Here is a 26,233-nt window from a genome sequence, read left to right on the forward strand (position 1 = left end):
TCTGCTGATGGTTTTTCCTTTACTTTCATACTAGTGTTTGAACATAATGCTCACAGAAAAATGCAGATTTGAGGAGTAACATATACAGTAGCATTTTCTGAACTCATTGATCAGTGTGAACTTGACGCTTAAGAAACCTTTTCTGAAACATACGATATTTTTATTGTATGTCACTTTTAGCCACTAAATCTTGTCTTAAAACCTTAATATAGTGTGCATATGTGTAGCACATAGATAAAAAATCTTGGAATGCTATGTGCTAAACCATTAACAATGTCTACCCCTGGAGCTGGGATTTTATACTGCAAGGGGTGGGAGTGAATAAGAGAGAGCTCTCGTTTTTTTCTATAATTGGTTCCATATTATTTGAAATTTTATGAGAGTATTTGTGGTACTTGTGGCTCTCTGGCATAAAAAGAAAACTTTTTTTTCTTTTTTATCTTCTTTTTCCTTTTTTTTTTTTTTTTTAACCAAAGCCAAACATAAAAAATTAAGACTACAATAGAACCACGGAAAATAGTGGTTCCCAAATGATAGTTTTACTGAGCAGTACCAAGCTGATTAAATAAAAATCACACGGAAAACTGTTAAAAGTAGGCAATTTCTAGGACCACCTTTGGAAATTCTGATTCTGTGGCTCTAGAATGAGAACTAAATGTATTTTTAACAAGGTACCCAATGATTCTAATGTACAGTGAAATTCAAAAACAACCATAGTAAACCAAGCCTTTGTGTTTCAGAGTGTTACATTAATTGGCTCAAAAATGATTCAGAAAACTTCCTTTCAGGCTTTCCTTAAGACTTTATTTATGAGTCGAAAGAACATATTCTTTTTCCTGTTTTCAAGGTAATAAAAAAAAGATACCCTATGCTTATATGAGCATCCACATAAGATAACCTGAAAGGGGGACTGATTTAAAGTATGTATTATGCTCTAAATTTAGTCCTATTTTCTGATAAGTGATGAAGGAAGTTCCTCATCTGAACCATTGTAACATAGTTACTCAAACAAGGTTTCTTGAATTACAGAACACAGAGAGGATTTGAACGAGATGAGTCCCCAGATGGTTAACACAGCGAATACCATTATAGACATTTAGCAGTTAATTCATACATTTAATAGATATCTCAGGGCTAATTATCAAGTAGAACCCAGTTGAGAAAAGCTGAATCAACATGTCAAGTTGAAAGATCTGCTACGAAATTAAATTCCTCTCACCCTTCAGGTTGTGTTCAATACAGTCAGAGAACATGATGCTGAAATCAGAACACACACAGATTGTGAGTCAACTCACATCCCAAAACGAGGTGCTTCGCAGCAGCTTCCGTGATCAAGTGCGCCATTTGCAGGAAGAGCATAGAAAGACCATGGAAACTTTACAGCAGCAACTGTCCAAGGTGGAAGCTCAGCTTTTCCAGCTTAAGAGTGAACCAACCACAAGAAGTACGTGTGTGTGCATGAGAGCATCCGTCATTCACCTTTGCTCACATAGTTAATGTCACTTAAATACATTCATCACAAATCCCTAAGAAAAAAGAAAATTTACTAGGTGACAACCAGTGCCAATTCTGTGATTAAAGAATTTTGGTTTTGCTTACTGAGAAGATATTTGAACCATTTGACCCCTTCCTGGTTATACTTATAGCAGCCTGTATCACCTCTTCCAGTACTGATTTTCCTGTATCTGTTCTCCTCCATGTAATGCCGTTTCTGACTCAGACATACTCTACAGTCTCATGACGTGTGTCCAAATTCCAGTATTCACTGAATCCGTTTGGTGTTCTCCATCGTTAGTCATCAAATCTATCTATTTTGTAATTAGGAATATTAGAATGAGAGGCTTAGAAATACCCACGCCCGGGGCGCCTGGGTGGCTCAGTGGGTTAAGCCTCCGCTTTCGGCTCGGGTCATGATCCCAGGGTTCTGGGATCGAGCCCTGCGTCAGGCTCTCTGCTCAGGAGGGAGCCTGCTTCCCCCCGCCCTCTCTCTGCCTGCCTCTCTGCCTACTTGTGCCCTCTGTCTGTCAAATAAATAAAATGTTTAAAAAAAAAAAAAAGAAAGAAATACCCACGCCCCAAGAAGTATAGCTTCTTCCCTTTAAAATTTCTTCTTAGTTGGAGATTTAGTTCAGCTACAGCTGGTATCTTCCATTCTCCTCCCTGGAAGAGATGGAAATGTGCCAGCCAAGATGAGGCTACATCATCTTTAAGGTATCAACTTTATACTTACTACCATTTACCTTGGAAAATGTCACCAGGACACTGGCAGCAATGGGTTACTCATCAGGCTGCGAACCCAGCTTCAAGAAATTTAGCCTAGGCTGCCTGGGTGGCTCAGTCGTTAGGCCTCTGGCTTCAGCTCAGGTCATAATACCAGGGTCCTGGTAACAAGCCCCACATTGGGCTCCCTGCTCAGTGGGAAGCCTGCTTTCCCTCTCCCCACTCTCCCTGCTCATGTTCCTGCTCTTGCTGTTTCTCTCTGTGTCAAATAAATAAATAAAATCTTTAAAAAAAAAAAAAGAATTCAGCCTATGCCAAGAGTCATCAAAGGAAGTAATCAGTCAGGGAAACACAGTCACATGAGAGATTGTGATCTAGGAATCAGCAGTGGAATAAGCAGTTGGCACAATATCAGAAATCCTGGAAAGTGATTCAGCAAAGGCAGCTGGAGGATAATGTTTGAGAAAAATGAGGCAACATCATGGAATGGAAAATAAATGAAATTTTAAGTTAAAAGATATGGCATAGAATTTGCTTCCTAACCCTGCTATGATGCCTTGGGCAAAGTCATTTAATTTCCCTGACTTTTGTGTTTCTTGGGATTAATCAAGTAATGTATTTGAAAGTGCCTTATAATTCTTAAAGTTCTATCCAAGTGTTCACTATCAGCAAACAGGAAAGCCTGGCTGGGGAGTAAAACAGATTAGTTCTCTGGGCACCTGGGTGGCTCAGTGGGTTGGGCCTCTGCCTTTGGCTCAGGTCACAATCCCAGCCCTGCATTGGGCTCTCTGCTCAGCGGGAAGTCTACTTCCCCCTCTCTCTCTGCCTGCCTCTCTGTCTGCTTCTCATCTCTGTCTGTCAGATAAATAAATAAAATCTTTAAAAAAAAAAAAAAATAGATTAGTTCCCTGCCCTGGGTGCTAGGCATTTCTTGGTTGAACACTGAAGATGTGAGGGGGCGATGGAAGGACCCAGCAAAGATGAAGGTGTAAAGTAGTGATGAACAAGTACATCTGCTCAGCAGAGTTCAGCAAGTGTATTGTGTTCAGAAAGTACGCAGCAATCTGAAATACCTAATCCTCAAAAACGGTCTAGTTTGAGAATTTCTGCCAGTATTCTGCAACTGTATAGCCCTCCCTGTTATGGTATCTAATAATAGAGCTTATCTAGGTGGTAGCAAATAATTTATAGTTTCTGTTGAAATTACCTAAACAATTAAAAGTTAATAACTGTTTTTAGTGCAGTCTTAGAAATTCTTTATGCACCATTTATTGGTCTTCTAGTTACTGAAATTTGCTGTCATATCACTTGACATTCCTATGATCATTTAAATTTCATTGTGTATCTCTGTGAATGCAGAATCCATGATTTTGAACAATCTCACACTTACTTTTTTTAAAAAATTCAATAGGCCCGGCTTCATCTCACCAACCTTTAAAGAACCTTCGAGAAAGGAGAAGCACAGATCTCCCCCTTCTGGACATGTATGCCATTACCCGGGAGGAGGGAGAAGGAATGGAGACCACCGACACAGAGTCTGTATCTTCCTCTGGCACTCACACACAGTCTTTAGAGCAGCTGCTTAATTCTCCTGAAACTAAACTGGGTATGTTTTTCCTCTTTAGCTCTACTGTCTTGTCTAATAAATCCTAACTCTTAAGTTTTATGTGCTTTTTTGAGCTACTCTAAGAAAATTTCTTTCAGGGTTCCATTCCAAATGGAAAACTCTCCTGCAGAATGAAATAGTTGAGTTTTTTAAAATAAAATGCTAGTTCTGCCCCAAGCTTGAGCTAGAAATAGATGGTTGGAAGTCCTATAGTGGTATCAGAAAGTAAGATGAACTATTCTCTCCTCCTTCTAAGAATTTGACAGCTTTTATTTATTCCTCTGTTAAATTTATTAGACATACTAAAGCTTCAGTATATGTTAGTTTTACCTGTCATGAATGTTCACAATTTGGGGGGAATTCGGTTCTCCTGAAGCTTCAGGATCTAGAGTAAAGACTGTTTATGTCTTTGGTCACTAATCTTGGTGTGGATGGAAACTGCAGTCCCACCAGGCAAGGTTAGTAATGATCACAAGAGAGTGACAACAGACTCCAGAATTACATCTGGCTTTGTGATTTTTGCCAGATTACTTATCAACTCTGAGCCTTTTCCCTCATCTACACAATTTGAATAATGATACTTACCCACCTCCTATAATATTCTTATGAGCATCCATGATATAAAGGATTGGTAAATGTTATTACTCCCCTCGTTTATAAGTAAAACAACATAAACTCTTGGGATACAGAGGAGTGCGAGTGGGGAAACAGAATAGTCTAGAAACACAGGACAAACAAATTCTAGAATTGGGGCTTGTAGAGCTTGAATTCGATTAGATTATATACATTACAACAGAGATTCTGCCTTATTTGTGTCACATTTGAAGTGTAACCTTTCAACTGAGTTATATTGAACAGAAGAATGACAAGAGAGTGGGCCTGAGTAATACTGTAGAGTAAGAGATCTGTACTTAGATATATTTCTTACTTAGAATCAACATCTGTAATCTTGGATTTTGACACTTAATGACTGGAACAACATCTTGCAGAGCCTCCTCTATGGCATGCTGAATTTACCAAAGAAGAATTGGTTCAAAAGCTCAGCTCCACCACAAAAAGTGCCGATCACTTAAATGGCCTGCTTCGGGAAACAGAAGCAACCAATGCAATCCTTATGGAGCAAATTAAGGTAAGGTCAGTACTGCCACCCAGAAAATTCTCTCTGCAACAGGTTGGTTTTTCTGACCCCCCCCCACTGTCCAGATGAGACACATCCGTCACATCTTCATTCTTTATGATGTCACATTCCTGAAACTGAGAAATACAAATTGCTTTGGATATATATTATATAAAGACTAACTAAATTACTATCTTTTCTTAGAAACTATGGTAGATTTAGAAATAGATTAGAATAGGTTCATAAGTCATTGTTCCACATATGCTTATGGAAAACTTAAGTGGGTATGAGCCCTTATGCTCTAAAGATAAACTAGGGACACTTCTGATTCAGATCATTCAGCTGATGTTTATGGCACTAAACTTATCACAGATTGTGGGTGGAGATAGTAAAGTAGCATAGGAAACTTTCCTAAAGGTGACACTAGAAACGTGTGGCCATATGTAGATAGTAGAGCAGTTGAGGGTTATACAATCCGCCGTGGCTCACAGCTAAGTCACTTCTCCAGACATAGTCCTGCTATTTAACTGAGCAGTTCTTGTGAGCCAGGCCCTGGGCTTTACATATATCATCTGTCTAATCCTCATTCTCACTGGTGAGAGAATGACTGAAGCTGATAAATGGTGGAGCAACATTCCAGCTCATGTCTGTCTGGAAAGCACATGGTTCTGCCCTCTGCATGCTTCTCCAAATCGACTATCCTCCCTCTGTGCAGGGCCTCAGCTATCCTTCTTAAATTAATTTTTTAATGCTGAATTACTTAGCTGTTCATAGTAAATTGTGTATATTGTGACATTCCACCTCTAAATATTTTAGTACGCATCTATATAAAATAACATTTTCCTACATGGTCAAAACATTATCACATCTAACAAATTGCTAACTAGCCCAGTGAACTAAGTGACTATTCAAATGTGGTATTTCCACAAATTTCCATTCTTGAATGATTTCTTAAACATTATTGTCACTATTTAAAATGACTGTAGGTTTTAGAACAGAGTTGGCTCTTTTCTGAACTAACCTAAAATGAGGAAATGTAACTATTTTTGTTTCATCCCAGAAATCTTCCTCAAACACTTTAGCATTCTACTGTCTTTTGCATATCCTGTTGCCCCATTTTTCTGGTAGTATTTTAGATTGTTTTATATTCCTGAATTTTCACTCTATCACAGACTTGGCTTTTGTTTTGGTAAACAAAACAGCTGTGGTTCATCAGGTAAATATAACTTCCCGCTGGACACCATAACTACCTGCAGTCTGTGAGCAGGGCAGGAAAGGGGTTTGTGGTGGATGTAGATATTTACTTTAGTCCCTGGTTTCAAGCTCTGCTTGCCCTCTGCAGTGTGTCTTATCCCACAGCGCTGAGCCCACTGGTTTACTTTCTGTAGAGAATAGGAGGTGAAGGGAGCATCATGGTAGTTGGTACCATGATAGGCTGGCTATGTAGACTTGACATCAGTCCTCAGTCTTCAAGCCCATTTCCTGTGCTTCTCTATACTTTGAGGCAGGAGCTTCTTGGTGTTTCTGCGGGATCCATTCTGTCTTCTTGTCAGTGGTACTTAGTGTGCCACTGGGCTGAGTCTCTTCCACTTTATCTCCTTCCCATCTTGTAGGAATTTCTTGATATTTCTCATCTATTTTTTTTTCCTTCTCTCCTAATCATTCCTTTATAGTCATTTTTTGGGGCATTTCGGGAGGAAGAGAAGAAGAACGCATATCTTCAGCTTGCCATGTTTAACCTGAAGCTCCTAAAACTCATTTTTAACTCATTTCTCCAACATCAGCTCCTCAAAAGTGAAATAAGAAGATTGGAAAGAAATCAGGAACGAGAAAAGTCTGTAGCTAACCTGGAGTACTTGAAGAATGTCTTGCTACAGTTCATTTTCCTGAAACCAGGTAGCGAGAAAGAGAGACTCCTTCCTGTTATAGACACAATGTTGCAGCTCAGCCCTGAAGAAAAGGGAAAACTGGCTGCAGTTGCTCAAGGTTGGTGAAGGAAAGTATTAAAACTCTTGTTGGATAACTTACACTAAATGTTGGACTTATGGTTGAAACTCTGTGTGCTTACAATCTTGCTTGTGACATTGTGACTTAAAACATTTAATATTTGGTTCATTTGCGTGAGTTCTATCATATATGTAACCTGTGACTAGATTTGAAAAGCTAATGTTTTAATACTTCAGGGCAATTATAGTACATAATATAATTTTAAGATGCAACAAGTACAATAGTGTTTAGTTAGATCTTTGAAAGTTAGACGTGTAATTCTAGCCTTGAATTCTATCAAAGTGGTTTTATTTTATATCATAATTAACATGCATTAGCTTATTCTATCCTACTCACTACCCCCCACCACCACCACCTCACTCTTACTCCTTCCCCTGCCAAATAGTCTAGAGGCAGCAGAATCATATGACCCAACAGTTGGTCCATATCATACATGACAGTCCCATTTCTCAAGGCAGACTCTGTTTTAAAGCTGTCCTGTATTTGGTGCTTAGATTTTTGTGGCAAATAGATTTAACACTGTGATTTTATAAACTCCTTTAAAATGATTCTCATATAACTGCTGTAGTTACCTGATTTCAGACTACTCCTTAAAGATCATGGTTTCATTTTTGTTAGTATAAAATGTTTTTATTTGTGACCTTTTCAAGCATGCAGGCAGAATGCTGTCATGTCCTTTGTAGCTATCATCTTTAACAATTTTCATAATCAGACTTCTTTTTGAAAGGGGAAGAGCAGAGCTAGAGATTTTTTTTTTTTTTAAGATTTTATTTACTTATTTGACAGAGAGAAAGCACAAGCAGGAGGAGCAGCAGGCAGCAGGAGAGGGAGAAGCAGGCGTCCTGCAGAGCAGGGAGCCTGATGCGGGGCTCAATCCCAGGACTCTGGGATCATGCCGAGCTGAAGGCTGATGCTTAACTGATTAAGCCACCCAGGTGCTCCAGGGCTAGAGATTTTAAAGCAGATCCCACACATATCATATGATTTTCCCAGCAAACACTTCACTGTGTATCAGACTTCTCTGCCATCTATACCCAGTTTATGCGCGGTGTTCCGATTATTGCAGATGTCTTTGTGCAGCATCCTAATAGGGCTCACACATTGCATTTGGTTGATGTCCCTTAAGCTCTGTTTTGTTTTTGTTATCTATAGCAGTTCCGTGTTCTTTTTATAATATGTCAATTATTAGTTGAAGAAACTGGTCATTTATCCTCTAGAAGCTCAGTTCTGGATTTGGCACTTTGAGATAGCATGTAAGTTGTTCCATTGTTGCCTGTAAATAGGAAGTCAGGTCTCTGCTTAGATACAGGTGCAACTGGTGCAACTCATAGGTGTATTGAAAGTACTGTGTACTTTCTGAGACATCACATTAGTAGGCCCAGAATGTCTGGTTGTCCCGCTTTTGAATGGTTTATCTCATCATGTTGGTGTTTTGGGGTTGTTGTTTTTTTAAGATTTTATTTACTTGAGAGAGAAAGAGAGAATGCACAAGCATTAGGAGGAGCAGAGGGAAAGAGAAAAGCAGACTCCCTGTTGAGCACAGAGCTGGACACAGGAGTCAATCCCAGGATCCTGAAATCATGACCTGCACTGAAGTCAGACACTTAACTAACTGAGCCACCCAAGCACCCCATGTTTGTGTTCTTCAACACATTCCTTTATTCCCTAAAAATCCTGGCTACACTAGTAATGCTAGAGAGTGATCCTCAAGATAGAGCAGGTGTCAGAATCATCTGGTGAGATGATTAAAACTCAAATTGCTGGCCACACACTCCCAAGTTTCTGATTCAGTAAATTTAGTGTGGAACCTAAGAGTTTGCATTTTTAACAAGTTCCCAGGTGATACTGATGCTCTGGCCATTATTAAGCTAGTGTACCTTTGAAAGATTATTCACTTCTTATCTCTTAATTACATGAGAAAACAAAAGAAAACTTATAAAAATTTGAATTAAAAGTGCTATGGTCTGGCAGCAGATAGAGATATGGCTTAAGCAAGAGTTACTGAACTGAAAGATCAGAAGGAATCATCAGAAGAAAGAAACAAAACAATGGAAGAAAAAATGAAGGAGTGGGTAATAGACATAGAGGGTATACTGAAGACAACTAATACATATTTAATAATTGAAGTTCTAGAAGAAGAGGAGAGGAAATAATGAGGTAGAGACAGGATTTGAAGAGAATGAAAATTTCTCAGAGCCGCTGAAGGCATCCATCCACACATTTGAAAAATCTCAATACAATTTCAAGTAGAATAAATAAAAGGAAGTCTACCTCTTTGCATAAAAGTGAAACTGCCCCCCAAAAAGGACAGAGAAAAGTCTCAAAAGAAGACACATTGCCTCTTTACCTCTAAAGGAGTGGTAGGCTCACAGTGGACTTCTCAGCAGCATTGGTGAAGTACTGTCTTTAGCATGCTGTAAGAAATAACTGTCAGCCTTCAAGAAATATTTTTCGAGATCTTTTCTGATAGAAACTTTAAGAATTTGCCTCCATTGGAAATCTCAGCAACATATTCCATGTAAAAGGAAAACCTAAGTGAAAGGTCTGAGGTGCAAGAAGGAATGTCATGTACAGGAGACTTGTCACCATGCTGCAGATAAGAGTCCTGAGCCTCACCAGCCAGACCAAGGACATTTCTTTACCAAGGCCTTCAGGACAACAGACCACGTCATAAATGTCTGGGGTGCAGAAACGAGGCTAAAAAGAGGGCTGCTCTTCTTGGCACTGAAAAGAATGGAAGCATAAGAGCAAAAAACACAAGTACCTCTTGCCTCCTTCATCTCCTTTGAAGCAGTATTTACATTTTCTGATTTTGTAGAGAGTTTATACCAGTATTTTTCATTCAGGTTGCTAACCACTAATGGATGTTGAAATTAATTTGGTGACTCACATCCAGAATATTTTTTTTTTAATGGAGAGAATGAGACAGACATCAGAGTACATTGAATCTCATAGGGATAAGAAGTGTTTCATGAAACTCTCTGGGTATATCGGTGGATGTTGGTATCTGTCTGTATCAACTCCTGATATAAAATGTTTGTCTTTCTATGGGTCTGGGTCACAAATATTTGAGAAACAGCAGCTTAGGGGATAAACTAGATTATCCAACTCTGACAAGTGATGTCAAACTTCCTATAATAAATACCCTTTAAGGACCCAGCTCACACCGCAGGCAAGTGTCAGGAGCTGCTCAGAGCTGCCTGTGGCATTGCTATGTAAGGCAAAAAAACACAGAGCACTCCATTAGTCTCAAAACAAGTATTGTGAAGAAGACACTGCTGGCAAATGTCAGTTGTTGCTGTGGGTGTAGTTCACATATCAATTCCCCCTGCTTCCAACAGATCCCACCACTGTTCACAGACTGCATTTTTCTTTTCTTCTTGAGACACAACTTGAGGTGAGCAGAGTTCGCTCCCTAAGTAAGTCAGTCATACAGTGCTTCTCTTTGTAAGACTGGAATCTCAATTTTGCTACTCAAGTAGGAGCTGAAAGTTGCTTCTTTACATTTTTGCTCCCTAACTAGGTTATAATTTACAGAGCTGTGTGTTGTTACTTTGTGTACAAAATTACTAAATTCTAATACTCTGTAGAAGCAAATAAAGAGGAAATAGACCTGAAGTTAATATAAGGTTATATGCCAATTTTACCTCAATTATGTACAAAAAAAGAGAGAGGGAAAAAGGCAAAGACTTACCAAGCTTTTTTTAGTCATCTCCAGGAAGAGAACACACTCATACTCACTGTAAGTGTCTAATTTGGTTTGCAGAGGACTCAGAACCTTATCAGAAAAGAATACTCAGGGCAGGTGCAAATGCATCCAATCTCAGCCTTTCTGTGGTCCTCATATACCTAAGGACATGAACAGCTGCCAGGAACATTGTCTGCATAGGGCAGAATCCTGCCAGATCTGGGACATGGCTGAATTTTTGTTGTGTGGCAAGTCGTATGCTCAGAGAGCACCATTCATTCCAGATGAACATACAGCAGTTTCTGCGTTTCATTTAGGAAATGCAGCCCCCTGGCTCTCATTCTTGGGAGCAAGGCCACTGCCTCTTCTAATGGGAGAAAGCAGAGTCAGTGCCCAGTTTTCCATTCCTTAATGTCACTTCCTCCAGCTTTCTGTGGAAAGACTGACTTCTGAAAAGTCTTCTGCCACTACAATGCCCTCTAGACATTCATGCCTTTATGTAATCCTCTCCCCTTGAGTGGCCATTAGACTGGCCTCGTGATTTGTTTCTAACTAGTAGAATACAGCAAAGGTAACAGGGTGCCACTTCCATGATTAGGTTAATTGTGACTTCTATCTCATTAGCAGACTCTACCTTCTCCACTTAGAAGCTGACATTATTAAAGAGGCCACAAACCTAACCACTAAAAGGGTGAATCTCATGTAGATTATTTCTCAGTAAATTTTTTAAAATTAAAAACCCATACATAAATGTTTAGAGCAGCTTTATTTTAAATTGGGAAAAACTAGAAACAACACAAATACCCTTCACTGGTAAATGAGTAAAACAAACTGGTGCAGCCACACAGTAGAATCCTGCTCAGCTACAAAAAGGAATGAGTCACCGATACACACAGGAACATGGACAGTTCTCAGATGCCTCCTGCTAAGCAAAAGGAACCACACTCAAAAGATACATGATGTGGCCCAATTTATATGACTTTCTGGAAAAGGCAAATGGTGGGCATGGTGGTACTGCACCTCAAGAGGATGAAGTACTGTAAGCAAATTATACCTCAATATATACCTGATTTCAGAGTGATTAAAACCAGTTGTTTTTGTTTCTCTTGGTTTAGTTTTGAGGTTTACCAATTACTAGTTCTAGTTGTGCTGGGGTCTTTATTTTGGAATTGTCTAATGGAGAAATGCAAATACTGAAAGGTCAAGAACAGATTTGTAACGTCAAAGTATGTTCTGAGAAGATTAATGCATTTTTTTTCTTTTTGGACTCCCCAAAGGTGAGGAAGAAAATGCTTCCCGTACATCTGGATGGGCATCCTATCTGCATAGTTGGTCTGGACTTCGGTAGATTGATGGGAAAACATTATTTATTAACCAAATAGAATCAATGTGGCAAAAAAGAAAGTTTCACATATATTGCTGTCATTCTTTTGTCCAAAATGTGTGTATATGTTCACATCTACATATATTTGTATATACGTCTGTCAGATGTATTTAACAAGTCTCTGCTTGAAGTAAAAGTATGAAGTTAAAGTACAGCAGCCTGAAGGGTTGATACCAGTCCACAGCCCTCTGACTCTGTGACCTCCCAAGAGTGCTGCCAGATGAAAACACCAAGAAACAACACCACTCCCTCCTTCTGTGGAACCTCAGGACCCGCCTGTTTCTGGGCAGTACTGTGAATTTCGAAGTTAAATTTTGGTACAGTACCAACTGGAATTTAGGTTTTGAAAATAATATTACAAGACTATTTATTGCAAGAGCAAACTTGCAGATAGATTATTATTATAAATTGTTGAAATGTAATTAGAATATGAAGGAAAATGCTTTGTGCATAACGTTGACATGTTTATTAAGGGATTATAAAGCAAATATGTACAGTTAATTATGAGACTAACATTTTACTTAGTAACTTTAAAATGAACTGTTTTTTTGGTTTTTTTTTTTTCTCTAAAATACATTATCTCAAAACTCATTATGTTGTCAGAAGCCCTCGTGTTGGCTGGTATAACACAGAACATGAACACGGGACCAGCTCATTACGTTGGGGTGATTTTGTGGTGTCTCTCCAGGCTCTTGAGAGGGTTCATCTACTTTTAAGCCATAAATCTGTTTTAAGAATTCTTTCCATCTCCCCCATTAAAAACTTATCAGAACATCGACTGCGTCATGCAGCATTGTATCTAATAGGAGAGTGGTGCTTCCCGTGGTTCAGCAGACATGCCGTTCTGTATGCTCTCCATCCCAAGGAACTTCAGGAACACATCTTCAAGGTCAGTGTCACATTTTCACAGTCTTGTGGTGTTACCTGCCTTTGATGCCTCTAAATATATTTTATTGACAAGATCAGAATTGTGTTCTTAAATCATAAATTTGAGAATTCTATTTTTAATATTTATTTGTTAAAAAAATCACCACACAATATGCTCTGTAAAAGTTCCCTTAAGCCTTCCAATTTATACTTTGATTTTCATTCTCAGCTGGTGAACTCATTTGGTTTACTCAGAACATTCATTTTGATTCCAGTTTAATTTAACTGAAATTTGCTGCTGACATGCTGAGTTTGTTCTTTACAAAATATCTCCTATATCTCTTTCCTTCAGTTTTAGAACAGACCTAACTAGTGAATGTAATGATGAAAATGCATCCGTTTCAGAGCTGACTTTAAGTTTAGTTTTTTTACTTTGTAAGCTGTGAATATGCATATACCAGCAGCATACAATGTAACTATAATAGTATTTAAATAAATTTCACTGTAAGTGTAGACCTTTTTGAAGTCTGTATAAACTTATTTTGAAATACAGTCTCTACTTATGAATGTAATAGCAAAAATACCATTTTGCATGATAAAAAAGTTAACTTTGATTACAAAGTGATATTCTTTCATGATTTCAGCAAAAGGAAATGTACTGATTATTTTAATATTTCTATTAAATATGTTTAACTGCATATCATATTTTTATGCCTACTTTTTTTCTGTTAGACACTGTCTCTTTGGAGTTTTTGAGTTAGTCTATGAATTGGCATTACACATTCCCTTACTACTGTCTCTAGACAGTTGGGACCTAGAGTATCAGGTACTTGAGAGAACATAGATTGACCTTTTGTTAGGTGTTGTGTGGATCATGATGCCTTCCATGTCTGACATCTACCTTCCACCTGGAAGTGGGAGCCACATGTAGCCTTTCTTTGGGCGCCTCGCAAGTTCCAGCCTCCTCTGTGATGTATACAGTGAGTTTTGCTTATGCCCCAAAGAGCATACGATCAAGAATTATATTCCTTTAAGCAAACTTTGAGCATTGCATTCCTTTAAACAGACTTTGGGAGAAGTGTCACTGAACTGCTTACTAGCAAAGCAAAGGCTTGCTAAAGGCAAGCAGTGTTTTGTGTTCTTTGTAAACCCCATGTTAGCTGGTGATGTCACTGGAAACGTATAGTATTGAGGAGTGTACAATTTCCAATAAAGATATAATTTGGTATTGGGTGAATAGCATGATGCAAACAAAAAATTACTCATACTGTATGATTAAGTTGGAATGTAGTGGTCACAACTTGGTGTAAGACTATTCTGCTTTGACTTGGTATCTGAAAATCTACTATTGGTTCAAAATAAATGCACACTAAGGTAAGCAATCTGATATAAAATTGCAGGTGACTTTGAGCTCATTTTTACCCATGAGTGTTAAAAAGCATTTCATTATTTACATATAAGTTATATACAGAAAAAAAATCTTTTCCCCCTGCATTCATCATGTGACTACATGGAGGGAAAATCAAGTTGTGACCTTCAAATTGTTGCTTTAAAAAAGATAGAAAGGTGCATGTTAATAGAACATTGAGTATAGTGAAGAAATATGTTTTCAGTTTCAATTTCAATAATGCAGGTGACCACCCCAGGTTTCCTTCTGAGTGGGCTCACTCGGAGCCCACATAGTGGCTACCTCTCCAGATATCTGCCTAGAATTGAAGATGACAACAATCCTCTCCACCCCTTTTTCTGGTAACTTTTCCCCCACCACCATACCAAGAGGCCAACAGAATCAACTGAACCAGGCACAGAGCCCTAACCCAAGCCAAATAGATTAGATTCAGGAACATGGATTTGGGACCAGAGTCAGGCTCACATCTCTGTGTAACTGGAATTGTGGTATGTAATGACAGGAACTCTGGAATGCCCAGGAGCAGAGGAAAGCCCACCCAGAAAACATGAAGGAGGCTAAGCTGTCCTGAGGAGGTTAACAAATATGGGGTGAGGGGGAAGGGGCAGCTTCAATTCTGCTTCTAACACCTGAGACAGGTACAGTGGGTTCCAGACTCTGTCCCTTGCATCCTCAGTCAACTTCTACATGAGCTTCGAGAGTGACTGACAGGTGTCTGGAACACAGTGCGGTGGTGAGAGGAGAAACTCTACACTCAGATATGAAGAGGATGTCTGCTTCACTACTGATGGACTCGGGCTGTGCTCTTGACTGTTTGAGCCCCCATCTCTCTCTCTGCAAGACATGGACATCATCACCCCAGCATAGTGGGCACTCCAATGTTGTCCCCCTTTTCAGTCTTACCTTCCTACTTCCACAGCCCGCAGCAAGGTTTACCAATTCACTTTTCTTTTTGTCCCCTTTATTGTCCTTCAGTGCCCAGCACATAGCACTAAATAAGTGTGCTTAATGAGTAAGTGATTTTAGTAATCAAGTGAATATAACATTTAACTGCACATGCCTCTGATAATCACCTCTTGTTTTTTAAAACTTTACAGTCTGCCCAAGCTAGGATTAGAATCCAGATTTCAGGGGCACCTGGGTGGCTCAGTGGGTTAAGCCTCTGCCTTCGCCTCAGGTCATGATCCCAGGATCCTGGGATCGAGCCCCACATCGGGCTCTCTGCTCAGCAGCGGGCCTGCTTCCTCCTCTCTCTCTGCCTGTCTCTCTGCCTGCTTGTGATCTCTCTCTCTCTCTCTGTCAAATAAATTAATTAAATTAAATAAAAAAATAATCCAGATTTCATGAAACATGAACAGCTCATTAATGAAAATGAGCAATTAAAAATGTACAGTGATCTCTTGAAACTAAAGTTCAAAAAATTATAAGGAAGTGAACAAAATCAACTATTAAAAGGAGAAAAGGAGATTCTAATCTAGGATGCTCAGGATTTAATAGGAGTCTCTGGTCTCTGAAAATAAGAAAATAGGAAGAAATTTTCAAAGAAATAATACAAGTTTACAAAATTAAAGGCAAGAGTCTAAAATAAAAGACTTATCAGAGATCCAGTATTATAAAGGCATAGTGATACAACTTTTTAGAATAGAAAGTGCTCCTAAAAAGTTTTCCAATGACAGGGATGCCAGGACAGGGTGAGAGTCCTGACTCTTGGTTTTTGGCTCAGATTGTCATCTCAGAGTCACGGGATTGAGCCCCACATCAAACTGCTTAAGTTTCTTTCTCTGACCCTCCCCGCCCCCAAATACATAAATAATTTTTTTTTAAAGATTCCAAAATGAAACAAGATGGGATCAGGAGGCAGACAAACCTTAAGAGACTCTTAATGTCACACAACAAACTGAGGGGGACTGGAGGTAGGGAGGTAGGGAGAGGGTGGTGGGGTTATGGACATTGGGGAGGGTATGTGCTATGGTGAATGCTGTGAAGTGTGTAAACCTGGCGATTCACAGACCCGTACCCCTGGGGCTAATACATTATATGTTTATTAAAAGATTCCAGTGACAGATGGTAACTATACTTCTCATGGTAAGCTTTGCATAATTTGTAGAAATGTTGAATAGCTATGTTGTATACCTGAAACTAACACTGCATGTCAACCACAATTTTAAAAAATAAGAGAAAATACATTTACAGTACTGCACTGCATTAAAAAAAAGTTTACTTGTAAGAAGACCTATGCAGTTCAAACCCAGAAATTTTAAAGAGAGAGAGAATCTCTTTTTGGATGCAGTTAAATGGTATGCATGGAGAGAAAATTGTGTTATTTAGTGTAATAATTGCTAAATGTTAAAATAAAATTGACAAAAGAAGAAATTTTCCAGAGACAAAAGCAAGTTTCAGACACAGGAAGGGAAGGAAGATTGCTTCAAACCTCTCAAACAGCAGCACAGCACACCAGACCTCAGAGAAATTCCTTTAAAATTCTGAGTCAAAATGATTTGCAACCTGAAATTCTACAAACAACAAACTTTTAATTAAGTGGGAGAAAACAGGCTTTTTCAGATCCCTAAGAACTGGGAAAAAATGACTTCCCATGCAGCCTTTCCTGTTGAGAGAATATGCTCCAGAAAGCTGAGAGAAAACAGAAATAAAAAAGGAGCGGCCAGGAAACGAGACTGAACACAGGAGAGTCCTGAAGGGTGATCCCAGGATACCTGCTGTGCTTGAAGAGGAAGAACCAGGAACTAAGAGTCCAAAGGGGGATTCTCCAGGAAGGAAAGAAAAAAAAAATTGGAACTTGTGGGTTACTTGATATAGCTGAAGTGTAAAATTTTATTAAAAGATGTTGGAAGTAGAAATGTGAACACTGACAAAAATATTTTATACTAAGGAAATATGTTTAATTTGTTTTGTTTGATAATGTGTCTGATTAAAAAGTTATTTTGAAAACATGCTAAAACATTTATAGTTAAAATCATATTTGATCCAAATTAATATGGGAGGGACAGTGTGGGTGGGAGTGTGAGTGAAAGAAGGTCGACAAGGAGTTGACGGTTGCTTTCTTATCTACTCAAACATCTTCATTCTGTGTTCTTTCCCAGTTACACTACAAGCATACATCTTTTCTTCTGACGTCATGTATACATTGTTTTGTTTTTTACATATTTGTTGACATTTATATGCCATAAAGCTCCCTCGTTGAACATGTACAATTCAATGATTTTTTTTGTGAGCCCATCCCCACAATCTGAGTTTAGAAATTTTTATTACCGCCCCCCAAAAAACTGCCTACCCATTGGCAGCCATTCCCCCATTAGCCCGCCTCAACCCTGGGTAGCCACTAATTCTCTGTCTTTGAGCTGCCTATTATTCTATACTTTTCATACCAGTAGAATCATAAATCTGTGACTGACTTCCTTCATTGCCATAATGTTTTCAAGGTCATTTGCATTGTAGCATGCAGCCATACTCCTCTTTTACTGCTGAATAATCATCCTTTGTATGAAATGCCATGTTTTACATATTCATCCATTGGTGGATATTTTGGTGTTTCCAACTTTTAGCTATTAAGAAAATTGCTGCGCAATGTCCACAATAGCCAAAGTATGGAAAGAATCCAGACGAATGGATAAAGAAGATGTGGAGGTTGTGTGTACGTACACACACACACACACACACACACACACACACAGTGGAATATTATGCAGTCATCAAAAAGACCGAAATCTTGCCATTTGCAACATGGATGGAACTAGAAGGTGTTGTGTTAAGTGAGATAAGTCAATCAGAGAAAAACAATTATCATATGATCTTACTGACACGAGGAATTTGAGAGGCAGGGCCGGGGGGTTGGGGGAAGGGAGAGAAAATTGAAACACAATGGGACCGGGGAAGGAGATAAACCATTAGAGAATGTTCATCTCAGGAGACAAACAGGGTTGCTGGGGGGAAAGGGGTAGGGAGAGGGTGGTGAGGTGATGGACACTGGGGAGGGTATGTGCTATGGTGAATGCTGTGAATTGTGTAAGACTGATGATTCACAGACCTGTACCCCTGAAGCAAATAATACATTATATATTAATAAAAAGAAAATTGCTATGGGACACCTGGTTGGCTCAGTTAAGCTCCAACTCTTGATTTTGGCTCAGGTCATGACCCCAGAATCGTGAGATGGAGCCCTACATCCAGCCCCATGGGGAGTCTGCTTGAGACTCTCTCTCTCCCCCTCAGTCCTCTAAATAAAATAAAATCTTTTAAAAAGGAAAAAAAATTGCTGCTATGAAAATTTGCATGCAAATTTTTGTGTGGATATATGTTTTTCAATTCTCCTGGGAATGGAATTTAGCATCCTATGGTAATCACATGTTTAACTATTTGTGGAACAGCCCAACTTTTCTAGAGTGACTGCTCCACTTTACAATTTCATCAATAAGGTATGAGGTTCATTTTCTCCACATCCTCATCAAAACTTATTGTCTGCCTTTTTGATGATAGCCATCCTAGTGGATATGAAGTGGTATTTCACTGTGGGCTTGATTTGCACTTCCCTAATCGCTAATGATGTTAAAAGTGTACTTCATGTGTTTTGTATATCTTCTTTGGAGACATGTATGTTTAAATTATTTGCCCATTTAAAAAATTGGATTATTTGTCTTTTTATTATTTAGTTATAGGTGTTCTTTATATACCATTTTACATGATACACAATTTTAGATACAAGTCCCTTATCAGATATATGATTTGCACGTGTTTCCTACCATTATGTGGTTTGTCTTTTTAAGCTTTCTCAATATCATTTACAGCACAAGTGTTTCTCATTTTGATGAAGTCTCAATTTACACTTCTGCTTGTCACCTGTGCTTTTGAGGTCAGCTCCAAGCTTCATTGCTTGATCCAACAATTACAAAGAGTTATTCCTATGTTTTCTTTGAAGAGTTTTATAGTTTTAGCTCTTACATCTAGGTGTCTGATTTGCTTTCAGCTAATCTTTTTAATATGATACAGAAAGGAGTCCCACTTCATTCTTCTGCACATTGTCATCCAGGACTATTGAAAACACGATGCTTTCCCTACTGAATTGTCTTGGCACCTTTGTTGAGAATCATTTGACCATAAATATAAGGGTTTGTATCTGGACTCTCAATTCTAGTCCCTTGACCTATATATCTGTCCCTATGTCCATCCCACACAGTCTTGATTACTAAATCTCTTTAGTAAGATTTGAAATGAAAAAGCATGTTTCCTCTAACGTTGTTTTTCCTTTTCAAGACTGTGTTGACTGTGGACTCTTCTGGGTCCTTTGCATTTCTATATGAACTTTAGGATCAGATTGTCAGTCTGTGAAAACACAAGTTGAAATTTTGATAGGACTTCTTGTCTATAGATCACTTTATTTTTTTTTAATTTATTTATTTGACAGAGAGAGATCACAAGTAGGCAGAGAGGCAGGCAGAGAGAGAGAGAGAGAGAGAGAGAGAGAGGAAGCAGGCTCCCTGCCGAGCGGAGAGCCCGATGTGGGACTCGATCCCAGGACCCTGAGATCATGACCTGAGCCAAAGGCAGCGGCTTAACCCACTGAGCCACCCATGCGCTCTGTAGATCACTTTAGAAATTATTGCCTTCTTAACAGTGTATCCATAAACATAGGGTGTCTTTCCATTTTGGGGGGTCTGTTTAATATCTTTTGACAATCTTTTGTAGCTTCCAGTATACAAGTCTTTAATTTAATAGTTAAATTTATACCTAAATATCTCATTATTTTTGATGCTATTGTAAATTGAATTGTTTTCTTAATTTCATTTTTGGATTGCTCATTGCTTATGTATAGAAATATAATTTATTTTTCTCTATGATAATTGTATATCCTACACCCACACTTAAGTCTTTATCAGTTCCAGTAGCTATTTATATGTGGATTCCATAGGAATATATGCAACTATATTCCATAGCTCATGTCATATCATACACGAATATAGTTTTACCCCTTCCTTTCCTTTTTTTGATGCTTTTTAATTACTTTCCTTGTCTGTTTGCCTGTCTGGAAACTCTAACACAATATTGAAGAGAAGCGGCAAAACAGGACATCCCCAGCTAACATCTGCTATTAGGGGAGAACATGCAGCTGTTCACCATTAAGTAGGATGTCAGCTCTGAGATTTTCATAGATGCCCTTTATCAAGTTGAGAAAGTTTATTTCTACTTTTAGTTTGTTGAGTGTTTTTATCATGAAAGTGTTGGATTTTGTCAAAAATTTTTTAAATCTCTTTTGAGATAATTACGAGGGTTTGTCTTTTATCATGTTAATATGGCGTATTCTTACATTGATTGGCTTTTGGATATTAAAATAACCTTGCATTCCTTGACAAAAATTGATATTTGGAACTAAATAATGAGGGCAGGAGTATTTATAATACTATTCTCACCATTTGATATATGTTTGAAATTTTCCATAATAAAAATTTACTAAAAATTGAAGTCTGGTTTTTTGTCTCCTTTTTTCTTTGTTCATTTGTTTTGTTTCTTAAGTTCCACATGAGTGAAATCATATGGTATTTGTTTTTCTCTGATTGACTTATTTCACTTGGCATTATACCCTCTAGCTCCAACCACGTTGTTACAAATAGCAAGATCTCATTCTTTTTTATGACTGAGTAATATTCCATTGTGTGTGTGTGTGTGTGTGTGTGTGTGTATACCACATCTCCTTTATCCATCCATACATGGATAGACACTTGGGCTGTTTTCATATCTTGACCAGCATAAACAATGCTGCAATAATCATAGGGATGCAGAGAAAAAACTGGTGGTTACCAGATGGGAGGTGGGTGAGGGATGGGTGAAGGGGATTAAGAGTATACTTATCACAATGAACACTGAGTAATGCATAGAATTATAGAATTCATTATAAGTATACCTGGAACAAATATACACTTATGTTAATGATACTACAATTGTTTTACCTAATTTTTAAAATAAATAAAGAATAGAAAGTTGTTAGAGAATTAGTGAAATGTAAATAGGAGACTAGGAACATGGGTGGGGAGAGTCGATGTTAACTTTAGGAGAACTACAAGGTGAATGACAAAGAAGATAGTCATAATACACTTGTGGTTCACTGGATAACAATAGAAAGTCAAAAGACTATTTGCAAAATATTAAAACATCATATTGGGAGAATGGGTATGAGTGAAGTGAGGATACACAAAGCCCCTAAATTCTCACTTAATATAAAAGTAAATCAAAAAGATAAAAGGTGGATTTAATAGGGTTGCCTAGGTTAAGTGTCTGTCTTTAGCTCAGGTCATGATCTCAGGATCCTGGGATTCAGCCCCACATCAGACTCCCTGTTCAGTGGAGAACCTGCTTTACTCCCTCTCCCTCTGCCCCTCCCCACCCCCAGCTCATATGTTCTCTCTCTCTCAAATAAAGAAATAAAATCTTTTTTAAAAAATGGATTTGAATGCAAGGGATATTTATCCCAAAGATACAAATGTAGTGATTTGAAGGGGCATGTGCACCCCAATATTTATAGCAGCAATATCCACAATAGCCAAACTGTGTAAAGAATTAGCTGTCCATCGGCAGATGAATGAATAAAGATGTGATACACACACACACACACACACACACACACACACACACACGGAATATTATGCAGCCATCAAAAAGTGAAATCTTGCCATTTGCAACGATGTGAATGAAACTAGAGGGTATTATGCTAAGCGAAATAAGTCAATCAGAGAAGAAAAAATTATCATATGAGCTCTCCAATACGAGGAATCTGAGAAACAAGACAGAGGATCATAGGGAAAGGGAAGGAAAAAGGAAACAAGATGAAACCAGATAGGGAGACAAACCATAAGAGACTGTTAATCTCAGGAAACAAATGAGGGTTGCTGGGGGTGAAGGGGGGATAGGGCGGCTGGGTGAAGGATACTGCGTGGGTATGTGCTATGGTGAGTGCTGTGAATTGTGTAAGACTGATGACAGGTCTGAACTCCTGAAACAAATAATACAATATATGCTCCCTAAAAAAAAGAAATTTATCACTAAATTTTACACTAAATTTATCATTTTTTAAAAAATGGATTTGACAAGTCAGCATATTATTTAGAAATATGAAGGTAAATACCAGAAGAAAAAAATTAAAGTGTTTAAAGTCATTGCCTTTGGAGAAAAGGCCTAGGGTCAGAAAAGTAGAGCAAGGGATTTGTGTTTTTCTTTTATAATACTTTAAAGCAAATAAGTGGTACATTTACATAATGAATAGGAATCTAAAGATACCGGAGATATTGCTCTAATACATGTAGCTAAAGACTGAATCATGCCACCCAAATTCATATGTGGAAGCCTTCTCTCACAACATGACTGTATTTGGAGATGAGGCCTATAAGGAAGTAAGGTTAAAAGAGATCATAAAGGTGGAACCCTAACCCAGGAGGATTGGTGTCCTTAGAACAAGAGGAAGAGACCAAGCTCGCTATCCTTCTCTCTACATGCATGCACCAAGGAAAGACCAGGTGAGGACATAGTGACAATGTGGCTGTCTGCAAGCCAGAAGGAATGCCCTCATCAGAAACCAAACCAGTCAGAACCTTGAGCTTGAACTTCTGGCCTCCAGAACTGTGAGAAAATCTATTTCTGTTGTTAAGGCCGCTCAGGTGGTGGTGTTTTGTTATGACAGCCAGAGCTGACTAATACACATGTCAACACAATATTATGTTAAAGTTATATTTTTAGGATCTATAATTATTGTCCATTTTTTGTTGTGTTTACTAAATCTACTGATCTTGAATAACAAATATCAATAGAAAACATCAATAATTGATAGATTAGTAAGACTCATTTCTCACTACCATAAGTGAAAGGATTTTTGTGACTATTTTTCCTTCTATTTCATTATACAATACTATATTAGTTGGGGTTCCCCAGAGAAACAGAACTAAGAACTCCCATGATCTGCTTTCTGCAAACCAAAGGATCAGGAGAGCCAGTGTAATAAGTTCTAGATAGCATAAAATTAACCTTCATAATTACTATATGTAAAAATAACTTGTGAACTTAACAGTTCTAGTCAAGACACCTAAATACTTCCACTCCTATATTTCATGGGGTAAGCCTGGATAAACTGAAAGCAACCCACTAAGCACTGTAACTTGATTTTTCTCTTCCAACGTGCCTTACTATTTGTGTGGTATGATGATTTCACAGCATTCTATATTAGAAATAAATTCTTAATGCACCCACTTAATCCAGATTTCTTTTTACTAACACTAACCTAATTTCATTGGTTGGATACAAACATATTAGTTAGAAATACATCTTAGAAAAAATGATATACTACTAACCTTTTATTTCAAGGTAGTAAATTCTATAAGCAAAATGTTCTATGCAAAAATCTCATGATTTCTGCAGTTAACTTCATCCTGTCTGAGAAGGCAAGGTGGTGAATAGGAGCACAGGGTTTGGAGGCAAAGTGCCGGGTTTCGAGAGCTCCTCCACTGCTTACTAACTACATCACTCTGGGTAAGTTAGTTATCCCTATTGCACATCAGTGCCCACGTCTATTAAATGGTGTGGGAACATCGTAAGGTGGCTAACCCATCAGCCATTCCACCTTCTTCTCTCCTGCTCCTCCCATTCCAGATGTTTGAAGGACAAACACCTTGCCAATCTTCCTCAAAGCTAGGCGTGACCAAGCTATGGTCAGTCTTATTCTTCTTCCTGGTGAGTGAAGAATAAGACAAGGAAGGCTGCTAGAGGCCACCTGAGAAGGCTTATGAATTTTATGAAAAAGAAAAGAGAACCTTCTTGGACCACTTTCCCCCTTTTTCCTGACTGGAAAGTACATGTATTGCCTGGAACTGTGGCAACCATATTGTTACCATGAGGCAACAGTTATGCAAAGAATGGTAGATTTAAAAACAGAAGGAAATGGGTTAGTTCTTGATAATAAACTATCCCTAATTTATCCAGATTTTTTGTTACATGAGAGAAAGAAGCCCTCATTAGTATAATGTCTGTTACATGTACTGACTCACTCCATGTTTTCAAGTAAAAATAGTAACCTCATAAGATTAAATCAAATGATACAGGTAAGAGACTGACTCAGCACAGTGTCTGGTAAATAAGGTTATGTATGACAAATATTAGATATATTTTCCACTCCAAATGTGTAATTATAAACTAGTTCCCTCACACTCTCCTTAAGAAGATTAACACCAATGTCACCCAGTCAAATAATTGTGGCTACAAATAATTTCTGAGGGATATATAAATTCTAAATATAAAATTAATATTTTAGAGCTAAAACAATAGTATCTAGATCATTCCTGTTGCTGCTTTCTTAATTAGTGAAAGCAATTTAAAATGCAGTTTATCCGGAATATTGAAATTTCTGTTAGTTTTGTTGCTTGAATCCTTCTTGGTAAGTTGGGCAAAAATAGGTGTTTGGTTTTTCGTTTGTATTTTGATCAACTTTGCCAAACATTATGCTCACTATTTCTCAGCAGTGCTGTTGTTGGCCTGTCAAGAGTATTCTTTCCTGTGTGGGCCTCTTTTGAGAACTGGCTATCCCTTCTTGGCTCTTTTTCTCACCCCAGTGGATTACCAGGTCACACTCCCTTGAGAGACCCTTCCGTTTCCCCTTCAGTCTTTACCGTCATTAACTTCCCCAAGGAAAAGTATTCGTTCATTAAGGCTGAGCTGCCTGACATCAGGATATGTATTATTCATTGTATAGCTGAAGCACTCAGTGATGTATTGTTCCAGTTACTTTGTGCGCATGTAGGTGCGACGTTACCCATTGCACAGCTGGGTGGTCATATAAGTCTCTAGTGGAGAAAAGATTGAAGTTAACTGCAAGTCCCACCACATAGGGTCTCTCAGTGAAGATTCTTTTTAGCTGCTTATAAACTTATAAACATGGGAAACAATGAATGAGCCGACCTTATGGCCATACTGATAACAAATGATATACCGGGTTCTAGAAAGAATCTTCCTTTTGTAAGAGCACTGCTTGCTAATCACCACCAATGGTTTTCAGTGTCTTGTTGGTAGACAAAAGCATGACTATTACTACTTCTCTCTCTCTCCTATTTTTTTAGAGAGAGAGAGAGAGAGAACATGCATGTGTATGAGTGGGGGTGAGGAGTGGGGAGAAGCAGAGGGAGGGGAAGAGAGAGTCTTAAGCAGATTCCATGCCCAACACAGAGCTGGTATGGGGCTCGATCTCACAACCCTAAGATCATGACCAGAGCCAAAATCAAGAGTTGGAGACTTAACCAACAGGGCCACCCAGATGCCCCACTTCTTCTCTTACAACCAAAGTGGATGCCAGATTCAGAGCTGCTCTGAAAAGTTTAATAGTTTATATTTATTTTAGTGCAGTTTAAGATTATAATATGATACAGTTCCTGGAAAATGGAATATAATTTTTCACAAAGTTTGGATCTGAGGTAGTCTATAAAACAATAGCAACATACCTCCCGCAATAAGCATAATCAGAACATCTCTACATATGGTGGTATAATGTAATCTTATTGTAAGCTAAAAATTCATGTTGAGTATTGGACATTGTCCAGTGTTTAATTCATATGATTCATTCTGAGTTTCTGACTGAGATCATTCTCTCTGGCCTTGCCTATTTCTCCTGGGACCCATAAACTATGCAGCTGACTTAATTTCATGACTACACTATTTCTGCTTCCTTTCCTGGAAAAGGGGAAATCATTCAGATCAGCTTTCAAACTGCCTTATAGACAATGACTGAAATATTTTTAAAGGAACTCTTTTGTTCTGAAACTGCTCTAATACAGTAGCCACTAGTCATATGTGGACTTTTGAAAGATGAAATGCGGTTATTTTATTTTATTTTATTTCATTTTATTTTTAAGATTACTTATTTATTTATTTGACAGAGATCACAAGTAGGCAAG

General features: G+C 38.2%; 1 protein-coding gene across 1 annotated transcript in view; it reads left to right on the plus strand.

Annotated features, from left to right (window-relative positions):
* The window catches only part of GCC2 (GRIP and coiled-coil domain containing 2), a 57,336-nt gene extending 43,749 nt beyond the window's left edge, over positions 1 to 13,587 (plus strand). The window contains exons 19-23 of the mRNA XM_044263788.1: positions 1,227 to 1,444; positions 3,632 to 3,826; positions 4,816 to 4,955; positions 6,728 to 6,929; positions 11,916 to 13,587. Of these exons, the coding sequence (XP_044119723.1) occupies positions 1,227 to 1,444; positions 3,632 to 3,826; positions 4,816 to 4,955; positions 6,728 to 6,929; positions 11,916 to 11,986 (826 nt within the window). The 3' untranslated portion in view covers positions 11,987 to 13,587. The remainder of the gene's footprint in view (positions 1 to 1,226; positions 1,445 to 3,631; positions 3,827 to 4,815; positions 4,956 to 6,727; positions 6,930 to 11,915) is intronic.
* Positions 13,588 to 26,233: the final 12,646 nt, after the last annotated feature.

The sequence above is a fragment of the Neovison vison genome, chromosome 8 (assembly GCF_020171115.1).
Source record: "Neovison vison isolate M4711 chromosome 8, ASM_NN_V1, whole genome shotgun sequence".
Classification (NCBI taxonomy): Eukaryota; Metazoa; Chordata; class Mammalia; order Carnivora; family Mustelidae; genus Neogale; species Neogale vison.